At 35.5% G+C, this 19775-nt stretch overlaps 1 protein-coding gene across 4 annotated transcripts in view; it reads left to right on the top strand.

Moving 5' to 3' along the window:
* The window catches only part of TRPS1 (transcriptional repressor GATA binding 1), a 259896-nt gene that overhangs the window by 42380 nt on the left and 197741 nt on the right, over nucleotides 1-19775 (top strand). For 2 of the 4 annotated variants that reach the window (XM_023224892.3, XM_023224897.2), the window contains one exon: nucleotides 6554-7482. In XM_023224892.3, coding sequence (XP_023080660.1) covers nucleotides 6556-7482 — 927 coding nt within the window. In that variant the 5' untranslated portion in view covers nucleotides 6554-6555. Of the gene's footprint in view, nucleotides 1-2874; nucleotides 3033-6553; nucleotides 7483-19775 lie in introns of all 4 variants that reach the window. The other 2 variants (XM_023224876.2, XM_023224884.3) reach the window with 2 other exon arrangements.

The raw sequence follows: 19775 nt of genomic DNA, 5'->3' as shown, positions 1-19775 counted from the left end.
GAAGTTCAAAAATACTTTTAAAAAATTTGGGAACAGTCAATTCAGAGAGAGCAAATTAAATAGAAATGGATAGGAAAGAACAGGATCTGACATTGAGTTTACGAAGTTTGAAGCAGTTTGCAAAAAAAGCGATCTACCATTGAAGTATTGCCCTGGAATTTGAAGAAACAGAAAACATCTAAACTTCTTCAGTGATTCTTGGGTTTGTGAATTGGATAAACAATGTTCTCTTGCATTTTATAGTTCACTTAAGCAATCTGATTTTGATCTGTATATATGGAGTAGACAGGATTCAAGTGTTTTTTTTTCCCCTAAACCAATGAGCAAACACATATGTTCTTTCAAAACTGAACTGTATATGTTGTTCATATGGAAGCTATCTAGTTTGCTCTAGGCCCAAGATTTGACCCTCCTTTTATTTTGCTATCACTTGCTTAATTCTTTAAATTCTTTGTGGGGCCTTTTGATCAAAAGAAACATTTTTTTCTTTCTTTTATTTTTTATTTTTTTTAAATAAAAGCTACATGAAATGCGTAATTAATAACTCAGTACTCTTAAGCTGGTGATACAAGCAAGCATGGAAGAAAACATATTTATTAAGGCAAAGACCATGATGACTTTTCTTTTTGTGTTAAGCTTTGGTTTTAAACAGTTGAGAAGTTTTATAAGCTGGAAAAACAAAAAGAACATGTCATCTGGCATTATATATTGTGAAAATAAGAACTGCTACTTATAATTAAAAATTATATGCAACAAGATTTGAAACTGAGGTCCAATTACAGGATCTTGCCCTCCTGCTTTTTCAGAGTCTTGTTCAGAATGTAATGTGTGTGTGTGTACATGTATATGCCCACACATATATGTATATGAAATTGTATTTGGAAAGATACTCAAAAGTGTCAGTTTTCCTTGAGAATAGGAGTTCCTTATAGTCATTTTCTTTTTAAACATATCTCTCTTTCTTAAATTAATGACAATTAATAAAATTAAAGTCATCTTGCTTAGTGTGTTTGGCACATAACTGAGGTTGGATATATTTACTAAATGAATGAATAGTGGGGGAAGTGAGAAACTGAGGCAAAGATAGGCTTCAGTGGTATTTAGACCACCCTTAGTAGTTGGTGGTTTACTCTTCTACAGTCTTTCAATGCAATTGGGCAAACTTTACTCTTCTATCATCTTCCAGTGCAATTGGGCAAACTTTTTAAAGGTAAAACTGAAGCGCCATTAACCGGAACCACTGTAGAGTTACAGAGGTGGGGGAGTTTTAGAAATAATTTATTCAAATTCCCTTATTGTACAGGTAAAAAGAGAGTCTCAGAGAAGCAAAAGGACTTGCCCTTGATCACATGAGCAGGTGATTTAAATCAGATGTAGAGACTGGATATGCAATTTCCATACCATGTTTACTCAGGTTTTAATTCTTTACTTTGCTTAGGGTCAAGATACTACAAAGAATATAGAATTTGTAGAATTTACACCTCTTAGCTTCAAAGAGTTTCTTATCTAATGGAAATAAATTTTAGTTCATCTGCATTGAGCTGATGTGTGATCTAAGATCTGTTTTTAAATTACTGTGATAGTTGATTTCTTTAGTTGAATAATTTATTTGATTATCTATTGCAAGGTTAGTTGGAGTAAGAATATATCATTAAATGTATGCATGTATGTATTTATATGTAATATATGTAATATAACTAAATCACTAGTGGTTAATTTACAGTATCTAGGTAATGATAGAAAACTCAAATCCCTTTTGCTGTGGAGGTGCCCTCTTGAGAACATCAGTCAGTCTTCTACGGGAGAAGATTTTTTTTCTTATGTATGTAAGCATTTTAAATAGTGAGATAAAATACTTATCAGAATTATTTTTAAGCTCTAATGCTGATTATTTCTACACCATAAATCTGTCTAAATTATATGGTAACAGAAATAATGCACTCCTATTTTTATAAAAGTAAACACATTTTCTAAGAAAGCAAAAAAAATTTAGATTTGTTTTATTTAGAAGGAAATATGGTTAATTAAGAGTAGAAATTTATAATTTTTGCAGATGGAATGTCTTATATCTCGGCAATGAAAATTAATACAAATAGAGTATTTTTGGAAAGCTGCATATATTTTTAACCTGCCTAAATATCTTGGCACATAATATACATTCTCATTATATGGGCTGTTCAGGTGGAGAATAATGTAAATGTAGGCCTGCTCCCTACTACTTAGCCCCAGAGGTCCATTTTTAATCTCACAATTAAATAGAGGACTTAAAATAGCAATTTTGAGCTTTGCAGTTCTCCTTTAAATTCTTTACCTCCTCTTTCTCAACTTCACTTTTAGCCCATTATCTAAAATGGCAATTCATAGTGGACTTGGCATTTTGAACTTTTCTAGGGGTAGGGTAGTCTGCATCAAGGGTACTGCTATGTAGTAGGGTGATAAAGATTAAAACAGAGTTGCCAAAACTAATGACTGCGTTCATTGTTGTGATTACGTATTTTAATTGCTTTAAGATTTTCCCTTTAAAAGCATTTGCTGGTGTTTACAAATTAAGATCTTTTACCCCCACCCCATTGTAGGTAAGTATTATGGTTATTAGGGTTGATGGGGTTTTAAAGGTTAAATAATTTCACCAACATCACAGTCTGTTTTGAAGATGACTTATGTCCTATAACCTTTTATATCATGTTCCTCCTTCTCTTGTTGCTTTATTAAAACCCAGGGGAGGGAGAGGATCTTGCTCAAGATCTGCTCATGCTTTTATATCTTTCAGGCAGCCTATGATGCTGGCATATTAATATATTTTAGGTGTGATACATGAAAATGTGTTTACATCATTTAGGAAGGAAAATTTTTTTTTTTTGCTTTGTTTTGCAGATGTACAGATCAGCTCTCAAAATGTCTTCTGTGTCTTCCGAGCGTCTTCTGAGACAATTGCATTAGCCTCCTGCTAGTTGACTAATAGAATTAATAATTGTAAAAAGCACTCTAAAGCCACATGCCTTATGAAGTCAATGCTGGGTATGATTTTACAAGTATGTGATCTATTTTTTCAAGTGAAAATGTTAACTGGAAAAGTTCTTGGCACGCAGTAAAACATCGTGCAATCTGTTATTTGTCTTAGAGATAATAACTTGAGGGTGGCTATAGTCTTATGGTATCTAACTTATGACTTGCTAGGGGAGTTTCTTCCACTTAGAAGGATGACAGATGTGCTTATATTTACATAATCTGTCACTCTGAAAAATTATGATGATATAATTCCAGTAAAATTATTTTTTCTATAGCTACTTCAAAGTATAGTCAATGAAATTAAGCACATTTTTTTTTTTTTTTTTTTTAAAAACAGCAACTAAAGAACATGCCCCTGCCCCCACAACACAAAATAAAACCCAAACGACCTTTCGGATGTTTCTTTGAAGTCTTAGCAGTTTAACAGTCTTTGCAATGTGTATTATTAAGGACTCTATTCAGCATAAGGAGTCGTGAGTCATAAGTGTTCTAAGTATCTGTTCTTGGGTAGAAGAAGGAACTTAAATTTTAGAAAGATGATAATTTAATTAAGTCATATTTTCTCCCAGCCACTAAAGATGCTGGTTGAGTAGTCTTTAAACTATGACCCATTATATATCTTCAATGTAAAAATAAATCAACTAGATCTAAAGCTTCTTCTAGTTTTGAAAAATAAGTTAATTTTTAAAATACTAATATATTTGGATCTATTCACTTTTAAGTATTTTTTCTTGGTTCCCTTGCTATTTAAAATGTTGCCATTTTCCTAATCACTCACCCTGGCGTTAACATATGGGCATAAACCATTTTCTCTTCATTTTGACAGAAAGATAATCTTGATGAATTAGATTGTTTCTTCCTCATTTCTTCGTGAGTCCTGTCTATTGATATAGGATTTTTAATTTTTTTGTGTGTAACCTTATTCATTTCATTTAGGTGATTCAGTGTTAGATTCTAGTCATCTTAAGAAGAAATGGTTAAAATACAAATGATACAGTTATTCAGTAAGGGAAGATTATATTGTAATAGTTAGTGACGACATTATGTGTAATGGAAAAAATTAACAATCAGGAAATTCTGGAGGGAATGGTAAGAGAAGTTGTATCAAGCCTTCACAATTTTATGTGTAGGAATGTCTGATTACCACCTAAAATATCCTTTTCTGTAGACCAAGTTAAAACCGTGCATAGTTTGCTTAAACTTATATTTTAAATGATAACTAATTTTTTCAGCTTGCTCATTTAGTCTTTTTCCCCCCGTTTTCCCTTTATTGACTACTAGTAAAATTGCCCTTCGGTTTTCTGTGTATTTTCACACATTCCCAGGGCTTCTTTAGTCACTTCTGACAAAAGAATACAGGACTCCTAAAAGGTTGACATAACACATAAGACATTGAAATGCAAACATTAAAAAAAAAATAGTTGACCAGTGTTTCCTTTTTTGACAGTGGTCATCAGGCTTCGTTAATTTTAAGGCCTAATAGAATAACACCAAGATGAGAAGCTCATAGTCCTCTTCCTCCCTCCAGAAGTCGGGCACATTTACATTGCCTCAACACAACCACTTTTACTTGAAACTTCACTCTTTCATCCTGTATATGTGTATTTTGTTCCAAGAGGAAGCTTCTGTAGATATTTGGCAAATAACATTATTGATGTGTAAGACGAACAGTGTACTTTCTTTCCTTTTTTTTTTGCTTGTTTTTGTTTTGTTTTAGATGGAGTTTCACTCTTGTCGCCAGCCTGGAGTGCAATGGCACGATCTTGGCTCACTGCAACCTCTGCCTCCTGGGTTCTAGCAGTTCTCTTGCCTCAGCCTCCTGAGTAGCTGGGATTACAGGCGTGCACCACCACACCTGGCTAATTTTTGTATTTTTTGTAGAGACAGGATTTCGCCATGCTGGCCAGCTGGTCTCGAACTCCTGACCTCAGGTGACCCACCCACTGTGACCTCCCAAAGTGCTGAGATTACAGGCGTGAGCCCCTGCGCTTGGCCCAGTGTACTTTCTTAAGTACCATTATACTATTTTTGACATTCACTGTGGCACATTTTTACTTTGTAAATGATTCCTTATACTCTAGTGCACTATTGTTGTTCAGTGATTCATATAAAAATTTTGCATGACCAGCTTTTCAGAAGCAAAGGTACCTGTATATCCAAAGCCAGTGTGGTACTTCAGTACTTGAAGAAATTATAGATGAAAATGACTAAACTATGTTATTTGGATTTTCTCAGCACATTTTGGATAATCGTGGTAAACTAACTGTTAGTCCTTATGGCGAAGTCAGCTAACAAAGAAGTCTTATTTAATCAGAATGTCACAGGTGGAATTTTCCAGGAGACATTTGGGGTGATGACTTACACAGCACTTGACAGCTTTTTAAGCTGAGTGATTAAGAAACAGCAGCCATGGAACCCAGTCTTCGACCAGCCTTTGTTAATGTATTCTTTAATTGACACTACGTAAATTATTTCTTAGTTTATTTTATATTCTTAGAGTTCTGACTCATTCTACTCCAGCGGAAGAATTTGTTCCAGTATTCTTCTTTTGACCCCAGTCACTGACGTCACTAACTTAACTTGAGAGACGTGGTTGAGCTAATGTGTAAAGGTGAACCATAGGAAACTACTAATATTTTACTGTTTTGAGCGACACAAGGACAGTATCATATGGTTCAGCTTAATATTCTTTCTTAGTCAGTTGCCAGTGCACTCCCGGTGGTGGAACAGGTACTGTTTTCACCAGGCTGTGTATGGACACCCAGAGCTTATTGGGTTCCCCAACATGCTGGACAGAGTCCTAGGAAAACCTGTTCCAACCACTGTGATGTGTACCAGGTCTTTCTTCTGACTTTCAGGCAAGCTCCAAATGTGGCTTAAAGAAATTTGTTGGTAGGTCAGAGCTGGAAATTTGTCATCCTCCACTTCCTGAAAGTGATGAGGCAGTTTTCACTCTGTTTATAACATAGCTGTTTTCTGTCTTTTTGACAATGAAGATATTTTGTTTGAAACTATATTTACATCCCAGTTGCATAGGGTAACAATATTGAATTCCAATTTATGTTATTCATGTATACATATATATACCATATAAATAAACACGTGATGTATTCCATAAACATAAACACACACATATATTTCATAAACACAACATGTACCTGTTATATATAATATTGACCATATATAAATATATAAGCATGTATATATATTGTTAGCTACAATTGAAGGAAGAAATTGGGCAAAAATATATTTTCAGGAAAGAATAAGTAATAGGAAGGGTAAACCTAGTAATAAAAATCCTTCATTATTCATAAAGCAACCTTAAAATAATAAATGAGCCACTCTTGGTTACAAAAGTAATTCTAAGTGTAAATTGTTTGTTTTAGTCTCAACTTTTTGCTATTTTTAGAACTGATTTTTTTCCTAGAGGAAGCATTTGATTATGGCCCTTAAAAAACTTGCATAAGTAAAATATTCCAGATACAATTATATCTCTGTAACTTTCAAATAACCCTGTATCTGCCTTTTCCCTGTATCTTTGCAGATATGGTCCGGAAAAAGAACCCCCCTCTGAGAAACGTTGCAAGTGAAGGCGAGGGCCAGATCCTGGAGCCTATAGGTACAGAAAGCAAGGTATCTGGAAAGAACAAAGAATTTTCTGCAGATCAGATGTCAGAAAACACGGATCAGAGTGATGCTGCAGAACTAAATCATAAGGAGGAACATAGCTTGCATGTTCAAGATCCATCTTCTAGCAGTAAGAAGGACTTGAAAAGCGCAGTCCTGAGTGAGAAGGCTGGCTTCAATTATGAAAGCCCCAGTAAGGGAGGAAACCTTCCCTCCTTTCCACATGATGAGGTGACAGACAGAAATATGTTGGCTTTCTCATGTCCAGCTGCTGGGGGAGTCTGTGAGCCCTTGAAGTCTCCTCAAAGAGCAGAGGCAGATGACCCTCAAGATATGGCCTGCACCCCCTCAGGGGACTCAGTGGAGACAAAGGAAGATCAGAAGATGTCACCAAAGGCTACGGAGGAAACAGGGCAAGCACAGAGTGGTCAAGCCAATTGTCAAGGTTTGAGCCCAGTTTCAGTGGCCTCCAAAAACCCACAAGTGCCTTCAGATGGGGGTGTAAGACTGAATAAATCCAAAACTGACTTACTGGTGAATGACAACCCAGACCCGGCACCTCTGTCTCCAGAGCTTCAGGACTTTAAATGCAATATCTGTGGATATGGTTACTATGGCAATGACCCCACAGATCTGATTAAGCACTTCCGAAAGTATCACTTAGGACTGCATAACCGCACCAGGCAGGATGCTGAGCTGGACAGCAAAATCTTGGCCCTTCATAACATGGTGCAGTTCAGCCATTCCAAAGACTTCCAGAAGGTCAACCGTTCTGTGTTTTCTGGCGTGCTGCAGGACATCAATTCTTCAAGGCCTGTTTTACTAAATGGGACCTATGATGTGCAGGTTTGTACTTTGTATTGTCTCTTTGTACAGAAAAAGTGATTAGAAATGAAATGTGAATTCTTATATACATGTTAAAACCAAGTCCCAGTACCAGACAGGTAGCCCGCTAGATCTAGCAGAAGAGATGGACACACTCCGTAGCTACTTCATTACAGGTATATTCAGAGTTGTCTAAAGACAACGTTTAGCCTCTTATTGTGGAATGCAATCCTAGCATCTTTTTTGATTTGGGAAAGTCTTTTCATGGAATTAACTAAGCTTCACAATTCTGGACATTTTTCATGGTAATTTGATGTTTTCACAGTCTTCCAAAAATGTTACTAATCTTTATGGTTGTACATGATAATAATTCATGCCTTGTTCCAGCTTTAGATTATAAGGCTTTTGCTATAATCTTTCTTTCAGTGCGGATATTTCCTGTCTCTTGGATTAGGATTTGATTTTATATCCATCCTGACGGGTCATATTGACGGTTGCAGGGATACTCCTGAAAAGGCAAAATAATTGCAAATGAAAACTGGGATATAACATTTTACATTGATTAGAAAGAAGTAAATGTGATTTTAAGTATTAAGGACACGAGAATGACCTTGGTAGGGGCCAATAAAGCATTCCTTTCTGCATTTAAGGAAAATGACAATAATTTATGAAAGCATTTAGTAATAATTTAGATTTGTACTTTCATTAAAAACAGCCTACCTTTTTGATCTACATTTCTGTCTTTAGTTTACGGCATATGTGAAATGGGAAAAGGAAACTGTTACCATTTTGAATAGCATGAAACATGGAACTGAGTCTAAATAAATGTATACATTTAATTTTAGTAATTTTAGCATAGTCAAAATTCATGGTCAGCTTGAGGAAGTGAATTAGTTTTTGTTACAGTTTGTAGATTTTTATTGTATTGTAAGGCCAGGGGGGTTTCAAAACATGTTAGCTTTGCTAGTAACCTTTTTTAGGAATGATGAGTAGTACCCAGAGAACTAATGAAATAAATCCCTTAAAATATCAGTCATTTTTATCAACTCGATAGCTATAGCTCATTTGCCTCAGACCTCTCTGTTGACCTAATGCCAGTTAAGAAAGTCAGGCAAAGAGGTTATAAATAACAGGTAATGAACATATTTTGCAATACTTGTAAAAAGAATCAGAAGAGAAATTTCCTGGTCCTTTAAATGTCAGAATGGCAATCTTATCAGTTTAAGGGAGATGAAAAGAACTCTTTAAACACCAGTTTCATCTTGGTAAAGCACTCTAAAAATTCTATCTTAGTTTGTGAATTTCCACAAATAGAATTATTTCTGTGGAGCAGCAAATTAACCCAACATAATTATTATGCATGAAAGCTACATGCTTTGAACTGCTGTCTATTAAAGATCATTTCACTGTCTTATGTCAGATACACTCTGCTGTCAAACTATGATTGGGAAGCAAATACATGTTTTAGATAAAAGGGTTGGAAGTGAATAATGTCAGTATGTGAAACGGTGTTTTATAATTAGCAAGTAATATGAAGTTAATACCTGGATTTCCGGCAGGAGTTTCAGTTTGTTCACTCTAGGGACAACTTCTGAGGGAAGCTGATCTAGGCTGTCAGGAAAGCTCTAAAAATGAAAATTACTAAGGCCTATAGTTTGGAAGAATTCAGATTTTTAAACACACTTCCATTTCCCCCAAACAGTTATTTGTTAGGTTCTTGGTTATTTATAGTAAAGTTTATGTTTGGGTAGAAGGAGCTGGACACTTTTCCTGGGCAGTGATTTTAGAAGTAAAACAGATGTGTGAGCTATCTGAGTTTGAACTAATAGAACTAGAAATAAAACAGCTGATCCTCGACTATGCTGTCTGCTAAATCCTTGCAGCACACAGCGAGGAAGACAAAAAGGGGTAGGAGAGAGCATGCAGGAACATAATCTTGTTAAGATCAAATTTCTTCCAAGATAAATAATATTGCTACAAATAGAAAAAAGTAATCTATGGAAATAGTGTGTGATTATTTCAAACGATTGGATTTTGAAATGCATCTAAAGGGTTAACTTCAATTTGTGAGGATAACACTGAATATACTTGTAGGGCAAATGCTAATCTTGAATGCTTTGCACATATGCCAGATACTGATGCAGAAAAATGTCTGAAGATAAGTAACTTATTAATATCTTTATGCTGAAATAAATATTGAACAGTTTTTCTATACGCATAAAATGAATAAAAACGCATCTGAAATTTCCTTTTTTACCCACAGTTTGTGTTACTGAAATGCTATTTGAGAGATTCTTTCCGTGGCGGTTAAACTTTGTGGAGGCTAAAAGCTGTGGGAGATAAAGTGCTGACTATAGAATTTCTTTAATGCCGTTTTGTCAGAAACATATAGTAAGTTAATGGCCTGTGTGTGTTCTGATAAAAAGATGTTGGTAAATATGAGTATTACAGACAAATAATCATTCAATTTTAGGAATTATTTATATAAGTCCATCATTCAAGCTAATTGAAGTAATAGATGAAGAATTCATTAATTCTTTTCAATTAAACTTGCTTTTTAAAAAACATTCAGAACAGTTGGTGGTTAATGATAGATTTATGACATTTTAGGCCAAGAAAAAAGTAACAGAAGCCAAAAGCAAAAGACTGAAAGAACTCTATGGCTTTGATCTATATTTTGGTTTGACATGGATGGTTTTAAATAATTTGAATGGACTTGAGTGCAAATATGAGATATACAGTTGGGAAAAAGAAGTACAGTAATTTAAACAAATTCTAAGATTTCCAGTTTTAAGTGCAAGTTATTTCAAATATACGTGGAAGAATAATTGAAATTTAGACATGCTTGTACTGATAATATCCACTTTTGTATAAATTACATCACAAATGACTGAGTCAAAGAATTACAACTTTGTAAAAATACTGTCAAATAACAATGTTTCTTTGTGCTGCATAGTGGATAGAGCCCCAGCCGGATAATGGAGGTCACTGTAAATAGCCATCAGAAAGCCAAGACTGTCCTTTCTAAGTGTGGCGTGTATCAGATTCTCCTCCCAACACCTTGAGGTAGCATCCAAGCCCTGAAAGCAGAAGACATGTCAATTCTTTACCAAGAAAACAAGAGAAGCTATAATGGCTAGCTTAGAATTAATTGATTTGACCAGGATGTTAGTTTCCCAATTTTTCATTTATCCAGCATGTTCTATCAATTGTCATGCTTAAATTTTTAAAAATAATAGATGCAGCATGATTGGTTAGCTTTTCATGTAATATTTGCTATCTGTATTCAGCCATTGAGGCTGCCATAGAGACCAATAATACAAGAGATCGAGTTCTTAAAAAGGTAATTACAGCTTCTTTATTTTTATTTTTATTTTTTGAGATGGAGTCTCGCTCTGTCACCTAGGCTGGAGTGCAGTGGCATGGTCTCTGCTCACTGCAACCTCCGCCTCCCAGGTTCAAGCGATTCTCCTACCTCAGCCTCCCGAGTAGCTGAGATTACAGGTGCCCACCACCATGCCTGGCTAATTTTATTTGTATTTTTAGTAGAGACGGGGTTTCACCATATTGGCCAGGCTGGTCTCGAACTCCTGACCTCGTGATCCACCCGCCTCGGACTCCCAAAGTGCTAGGATTACAGGTGTGAGCCACCGCGCCCTGCCAGCTTCTTTCTTTTTAATCTGCTTTATTATGCTTGTGAATGGAGGCCTGAATTAACAACGCGGCATTTGCTGTTTCATTAGGGCTTAATGTGCTGTGCATTGGGTGTTTGCATCATCTTTATTGGGGAGCTTTTAGCACTCAGATCAGGTTATAAAAATAGGAGTCTTGTCAAGTTGTGCTTCCCACGGGAAAGTGTTTATGCAATCCCAAGTTCAGATGCTCATGATATATTTGTTGCCTTTTCATATTAGTAAATTCTTTTTTATTACTGCATTATTCAGGACTCTAAGAAGGTAGCTACTGGTTTCCAGCTATTAAATTTATTTTGGCCCTTAATGAAAATCTAAGGCTAATAGAAGAATCACATGATTAACTTAACGAAGGACTGTCTTATGTTTGAGCTAGGAGTGTTACATTTCTGTGTTGTAAATATTTTTATCAGAGTTGCACAATATGTCATGTTAGAAGCAGGAAGAACAGATTTTAGAGAGAGGAAGTCATTCTTCGGATTTGTATCTTCAACAGATTTAATTGTATGAGTTTATAGATCTTTAACATGTATCAGTACAATCGTTTGAGCAGGGAATTACAGTTTGGTTTGAAAAAAAATAGTATCAGAGACCATTAATCTCATTGTGGTTTATTTGGACTTGTCTTGAATTTTACTTCTAAACATTTATTTTTTGCCTTCACATTTTCTTTGATCTGGAGTAGGAGGGAAGTTGTAGGTCTTAGCAGGTTCTGTTTCTTTGTTTTTCCGAGTTGAGGACAATTTCAGTTTAGAAAAACTGGTGAATGAGACTTGAATCAATTCAGACTGTCTATAGAATACAGAATGTTTGGCATATGAACCCACACTTCTTTTTCAGGACTGTGTCTCTTTAACAAGTAATAAAGTGTGCAGAATAAGACATATGCTCATGCCAGTGCCATAAAGCAAGACAAAGGTCTGATATTTACCAGGTTATTTTCATCAGTGGAGATGGCAGAGCTAAATAATGTAGCCACCCTAGTAGAATAGTTCAACTATCATTACTAATCCCTTTACCTGCATGTCAGTTAACTCTTTTTTGACCTTGTTCATGACCGTTGGTATCATCTTTGATTTTCGGTTTATTTGTTATCATTTAAAAGAACATGTATGATTTTATTGAATATCAGAATTTTTTTCTAGGCAGAATGTTGAGGAGAATAAATTGTGGTTATCAGTGGATCCAATCAAATTTAGCATTATTTAACTCCTAAGAAAACATTTTACCTCTCCTGTGGCCTGCTTTGCTAACTATCTCAAGTCGGGAGACTATTCAGTGTTTTTTATTTCTTGGATCATTGTAATTACAACATACGTACAGCTGTTAGAAACACAGATATATAAGTAGTGTGCCAATATGGGGAAAGTTTGGAGAGAGCAAGTTGCTCTGTTCATTTTCTGATTTCCTTCTTGGAGTCGGATTCTGACAGTCATTAGACCATAGATCGCTTGAATTCTTCATCAGGTGATCCACATTTTGAAGCAAATGGTATACATTTTCAGAATATCATATAAACCCTTGTTTAATTTTAATTGAAAGTCAAATGCAAAATTTATTTTTCTGTCTTACATTTTAGTTGATTCATACTTCTTTCATCTTTTAGCTTACATAATCAAAATTTGTACAGGTCCCTTATTTTTTTCCAATTTTGGATTCGCCTCTAATAATAGCCAAAATTTACTAAGGGTTTCTTACATGCGTATATGGAGCTCAGTTCTTTACATGTATTAATCAACTCATCTTCATAATGGCCCTAGAAGTAAACACTAACCTTATGTGTCCATTTAAAAATATAAGGCAACAGCATAGATTAAAGTATCCTGCCCAACATCACAGAGTTGCATAAGTAGAGAGAATGGGATGTAAAGCAGGATAGACAGGCCACGGAAGCCTGTCTTCAAAACCATACTGATATATGGCCTGGCCAAACATGAGCCCGAGTTTACTGCCAATAGCAAAGCAATAGAAGACAGGCCAATTGCATGTAAGGGAGGAGATAGAAGACCGGTGAATCAGAGCTCTTTGATGCAGCCTCTGTGAATCAGATTGATTTTGGGGACTTGGGTGATTTCTTTGAGATTGTCTGCTATCTGCTCCGTGTAGTGTAATGCTACCTTATTTGAACTTACTAAGCTTCTAGTCGAAATCAGTAAAAAGAAAATTAAATTTGCTGATTCGTCTTTTTAAAATTACTGTGATTCATTTTCCCTGGTACTTTTGCTGCAGAAATTAGTTCTGGTAGAGCGAGTAAGGTGCAAATTTTGATGTAATCAATTAAGGATATAATGTTTGATCCCCAGATTAAGGGACATTTCATCCATGTGTTTGACTTATTTTGTACTCCCCTCATTTAGAGGACTTTGTGTTAGGAATTTATGATTTAAATGATGGTCTGAAAGTTGTCTTATGCTCTTCTAGTTACCAGGCACAATTTAGTTTTTTTTTTTTTTTCCATGCAGATTACATGTTAAGGAGATACACTCCATTCCCATTTATGTCCTCCAAGGCTGTGTAATTAAGGTTTTATCCTCTGCCTACATTCAGTGTAGGAATGGATGTAGAAGCAGCGAACAAATCGGAATGCCTTTAGAGTGTCCAATTTGAGTGTGCTGGATTCTCCAGCCGTGCTTGGAGCTGTGTGATTTCATTGAATTCAGAAAGCAATAGACGGGTGGGACATAGTGAGGAGTTGGGGAATTCACAGAGTCTCCTGGCCTAGCATTTCTCCTTTCATATTTAGGCGAACTGTTGATATAAGATTAAAGAATGCTTGCATCCTTTCATGTGTCCAGGAACATATTTGGGAATCTTATAATAAATGATGGCTTGTTCCAAGACCTGTTTTTCCAGCTGATGGGAAGCTCCACCTTGGTATTCATTGGCACTTCAAAGTCAACATATGTAAAAGTGAAGTTCCCCACAACTTTCCTTTTGCCTCCTTTCTTCTTTACTCCTGTTTTCAGCTAAGTCAGGCTGGAAATCGTGGAGTTACCTTGGATTTCTTTCTGATATCATGCCCCAAACATTTGAGTAGTCTGCCCCATTGTTCCCTTCTTTCTTCTTTTACTATTACTTCTTTCAAGTAAATCCTTATGGATTTCTTTTCTGTTGTTCTATCTTTATCTTCCCCTCTTGTCTCTTCTTTTCCCTTCTCTTCTCACCTCCCATTCTTTCCTCCTCCTCTTCATCTTCCTCTCCTTTCCTTTGATTTCTTTTTTCTCTTCTTTCTTTTTTTCTTCTTCCTTCTGTTTTTATTTCCTTCCTCATTCCCTCTTCTTCCTCCTCTCTTTTGCCTCTTTTTTCTGTTCTTTTCTTCTGTCCTCCTTCTCTCCTTTTTCTTCCTTTCTGCTTCTCTTTTTTCATCCTCTTTTCTTTCTCTTTTTCTCCCTCCCTCTTACCTTCCTTTCTTCCTTCTTTCCTTTAATTTTTAAAAATTCTGTTTATAGATGACTTGTCCTACATTTTATAGCAAGTATGGGACTACTTCTGTTAAAAAGCGTATCATCTAATTATACTTGCTTATGTAAATATCAGCTTTCCAGTAAGACGTTACCTCTCTACGTTAAATCTCACTATTCTTCTAGAAGGGATAATAGTAAGAACAAGGCTAGCACATTTATATTACTTATTACATAGCAAGCACCATTATGTACCAGATTCCATTTAAAGATTTGATAATGTCTCAACCCTCCTCAATATATCCTGAGAGCAGCTTGCATTGTCTTACTCTCACTGTTGATTTTACTGGTTTTGTTTCCTTCACCTGAAATGCCCTTCCATGATCACTGCCTTTGAGGCTAATCTTCACATGTCAGCTCATCTGTCCACAGCTCAGTTGTAACTTCTGGGAGCCTTTGCTGACTCCTCAGTCTGGGTTAGGGGCTCTTCCTCTGTGTTGTCATGGAACCTGTTACACGTCTCAGCAGAAGCATGTATTCCACTGTTGTGATCTTTTTAGTTGTGAGCTTTTTGTGCTAAACCGTAGAAATGTTACGATTTTGGACTTTGTCATTCTTTTTGTATTTCCAGTGCTTGGCACATAGTAGATGTGTTAAAACAGTAACCCTCCCTGGAGGAAGGATGTTCTATATTTTCAGAGATTAGATTTTCTCTTTTCCCATTAAGATGCTCTTTAGAATACACGTGCAATTCTGACATATCTCCGTTATGAACCAGCAGCACCTGCAGGTTGGCTGCTATAGAGGAGTGCTATGGGGAATTCACTTAGCTTTGTAACCCACTTGAACTGCATTTTCTCTTGCTTATTTTTCCCATAAAAGATTGTCTTCCAAATTATTAAGATGGACTTTTTTTTTTTTTTTTTTTTTTTGGTATGGAGTCTTGCTCTGTTGCTCAGGCTGAAGTGCAGTGGCACGGTCTCGGCTCATTGCAACCTCTGCCTCCCAGGCTCAAGCGATTCTCCTGCCTCAGCCTCCTGAGTAGCTGGGATTACAGGCAATCACTACCACACCCAGCTAATTTTTGTATTTTCAGTAGAGACAGGATTTCACCATGCCAGGCTGGTCTCGAACTCCTGATCTCAGGTGATCTGCCCGCCTCGGCCTCCCAAAGTGCTGGGAATACAGGCATGAGCCACTGTCCCTGGGCTATTAAGATGTACTTTAAGATTTATTAGTACTCTGTCATCTGAAATACCAGACAACTATAGAAAAATTAATTCAGAATTATACTGAGTAAAATGAGAAAACCAGTTTAGGGTAAACTGTTTATTGCTATAATGCAAAAAGCCGATAATAAAAATGTGCCTAATGAGGATTATGTAGTATTTTCTTCTTCAATGTGCCCAGTATAGGAGTTTAAGTTTTGTTTCTCCTGTATCCTACCCTGCCATTGGTTGGCTCTTATATTATATGTCCAAATAAGGGAGTTGCTACAGTGTCACTGATAGGAATAAACCTCAGAAATAAGCTTATGCATGGCACGAGAGTAAGATGATGCCATATAATTAGATTTGCTATTGAGATTCTTAAACATTTATTCTCCATCAAAAGTATATCACTGAAACACACTCTGTATTCTAGAATGTTTTTTTTTGAAGCACTATACATGCAGAAAAATTCCCGATGTATATAAACAGATTAATTCTGACTGTAGTTATTTTCAGCTAAGATTGGCCCTTACAGATTTTTTTCAAGTTATTTGAAATATTAGTATTTGAACAATGATGTTTTTAACAACTTAGCTTTTTATTTTTAAGCTTTTACCTCTTTGACTATCAGCCCATAACCTCAAGTTCTCTTAGATTAGTACCCTTATAATTGTCTCTGTTGCTATCAATTATAGTACTTGAAAATGAACCACATCTGAGAAAAGGTTTGTGTTTAGTTCAAACAACTCTTTCTTTGCTGTGTTGAAAATAAGTACATGTGTTGAGGTGTCATTTTAAGAGCTCTGAGGCTTTAAGAAATATTTTCCTTTGACATATTATTTTAGATATTATTATTATTAGTTTTTACTCCATATTATTGGAAGGAAAGAAGGAAACTGAGATTAATGACCTTGAAAAAACCAACCCTTTTATATTCTTCATTTCTACGGTAAGACTTTTTTTTGTGTGTGAAAAGACATATGTAAGTAAATTATAAATGAAAGCCATGGAAAACACTTAATGGAAGGAACAGTTTTTAAAACTAGGGCTAAAATCAAATATAAAAAGCCACGCTAGTCCTTAGTCAGTGAAAAAGACTTTAAAATTTGTTCATTTTTGTGCCTTAATTGTTTTAGGTGTTTTTATATAACTTTAATTCACAATCAAAGGACTCCATAGGCAGTCATTTGCTTGTGGATAAAAGATGCATTTTGTAGTTTCTTGAAGAAGGCCATGTATGTCAGGTCAAGTCAGTGGCAAGGGTGCCATGAAGTACTGTGGCCAGCGTATCTCAGGTAACTCAGGGGCCTTGGTGAGAAATTTTCATCTGCTCACCTCTGCCTTCGTTCATTCAGTCAAAATGCATTGAGCTTCTGCTTTCCTCTAGAGATGAATAAGACTATTCCTCTAGCTCAAGAAGGAATATAAACAGAAGCATTAGCTTAGTAACAACAGATTGAACCTTTGCGTTTACAGCTAAGAATATTGATAGTGACAAGTGTGTGAGTTTGTCACTGAATGAATTTACCACTTCCCTTCTATTTAATCTCTTTATCCCATTTGCAGGAAAAATTTACTTGAATGATTCATTTTGTTAAATAATAATCCTATCTATGCACATGTCGAGTGTGCTATCTAATACGGTATTCCCTAGCAAATGTGGCTATTTAAATTTTAGGCTGGGCATGGTGGTGCATGCGGTAATCCCAGCACTTTGCAAGGCCAAGGGAAGTGGATAGCTTGAGCCCAGGAGTTCAAGACCAGTCTGGGCAACATGGCGAAACCCTGTTTCCACAAAAAATACAAAAATTAACTGGGTATGGTGGCGTGTGTCTATTTTCCCAACTACTCTGGAGGCTGAGGTGAGAGGATTCGCTTGAGCCCAGAAAGCGGAGGTTACAGTGAGCGGAGATCGTGTCACTGCACTCCAGCCTGGGTGACAGAGACCCTGCCTCTAAAAAAGAAATTTTTAAAATACATACATTTCAGTTAATTACAAATAAATTAATGAAATGCTAAGAAAAATACATGAAAGTAAATTTAAAAATTAGTTCTTCATTTTTACCAAGCCTGCTTGTGGCTAGTGGCTACCATATTGGCCAATGAAGGCTATGGAACATTTTAATCATCTCAGGGAATACTATTGGACAGCACAAATCTATAGTTCTCACTTGATCCTCATAATAATCCTATAAAATGACAAGTTGTACAGTATTATATCCATAAAGGCCAGGAAACCGAGGTGCCAGGAGGTTAAATAATGGATCTTTTCATAGAATTTGAGCTAGAGAACTTCCTCTAGAAGCAAATAAATACAGGCAGATGTAAATACAAATGAATAAAGGGTTTTATCTACAATTTTTTAATCTTAAAATGTAAAATTGTCTACCTCTTCAATATTATATGTCTAATATCTATCGCAGAGTCTGACACAAGCCGAACACTTAGTTATTACTAATTAGAGGGATAAATACATGTAGTTTTTGGCCCAAGCAGAAATTACAGTTTAATATAATTGTAAAAATTTGGATATCTTTATCAAAGGAACTGCTGGGTTTAAAGGGTTATAATTAAAGTTCTGGTTAGCAAAAGAAGGAAATTTGAAAGCTGTGCTCTTTATTCTGCTTGCACTCTCTTTTTAATATAGTCATAGATAAAAAGCAGTAAATTTTTCTACTCCATGTTGGATTTAGCCATTTGAAAAGTTTGCAATATTCTATGAATGTGTAGGCATTGTTTCCAGACAATACATTTCAGTAAACCATTGCTGCAAACACTTATTTTGCATAATTGTTCTCACTGTATATTTGTTTTTACCCTAGAAAAGAATAGATTTAAAATGGGATATCCGGGGCATGCAAATAAAATGAATGTGGTCAACAGACACCAGTAGTGTCTCCTAAAATAATAAATTTTGTTTTACTGTAAAATGACATTTAAATGTTGTATGTCAGTTATATTTCACTATGACTTGAATGTACCTCTACTAGTATAGAAAGTATAAAAATTGCCACAAATAGAGCTTTTAGATTTTCTTTTTGAAAGAAAAAAGGAATAGAACACTGTCATTATGTTTTCCAAAACTGCTTTTTAAAATATGTAATTCTAATATTGTATTAGCTTTTAATAACATATAATACTAATATCATTTGCTGATATTAACCAAAAAGGCAAGTGTGTAACCTATAGAAGTGTCAGTATTGTTCTTACCATTAAATGAGATCCGTGAATTTTCATTTGCTAGCTTGATTTTTGAAAGAGCAGTCAATAGTATGAAGGTATTTATTCTTCAGCATAATTAAAATATATAGCCCTTAAAAGCTTCTTAAATAATGAAGTTGGCACATTTTCCCTGGGTTAAAAAAAACACATCTAGACACGTACACCAACTTCAAAGACCTAACTCGTTTTTTATAGCTTAGTTAATCCTAAACCAAAATGCTTTACTGATAATTTTTCACAAAACTGCCTTTCTTTCGTAGTCCTCTTCTCCTGATAGTATTGATTCGTAGCCTGGGTTTTCTGACTTCTTAGGTTGTTTTTAAACAACAGCAACCTTTTTAGGATGTTGGGATGCTTAGTAATAATTTAAATCCACTTCAAAATCATACGTTTAGGGATTTCTTAAGTATATGTGTGCTCTTTGTTCAGCCCTTTCAGTGTGGTCATGGCACTTGAGGCTTAAAGATTGCAAAATCAAAGAAATAGTGATGATGCCTGGTGGTTTCTTGGGAATCTTGGTTCAACAAGCAGAAGTTCAAAGCATTTTATAATAGGGAAGCTTGGCAATGCTGATGCAATGTGAAAGCTTAAACAAGAAAATTTTTTATCTCTAGATTTTGCACACTTTCTTTCTTTGCCTATGTTAAAGAAGAAGGGGATACATCTGAATGTATCCCTTTTGAATCAAGTTTAAGTTCCAGAACAAAGAACCTGACTGATGGCTATCCATTTAAATGTGTGTGTGTGTATATACACACACACACACACACACACATATATATATATGT

The sequence above is a fragment of the Piliocolobus tephrosceles genome, chromosome 7, assembly GCF_002776525.5.
Source record: "Piliocolobus tephrosceles isolate RC106 chromosome 7, ASM277652v3, whole genome shotgun sequence".
NCBI classification, from domain to species: domain Eukaryota; kingdom Metazoa; phylum Chordata; class Mammalia; order Primates; family Cercopithecidae; genus Piliocolobus; species Piliocolobus tephrosceles.
The sequence above is the reverse complement of the archived record's forward strand: the minus strand, read 5'-3'. Positions and strand labels throughout refer to the sequence as shown.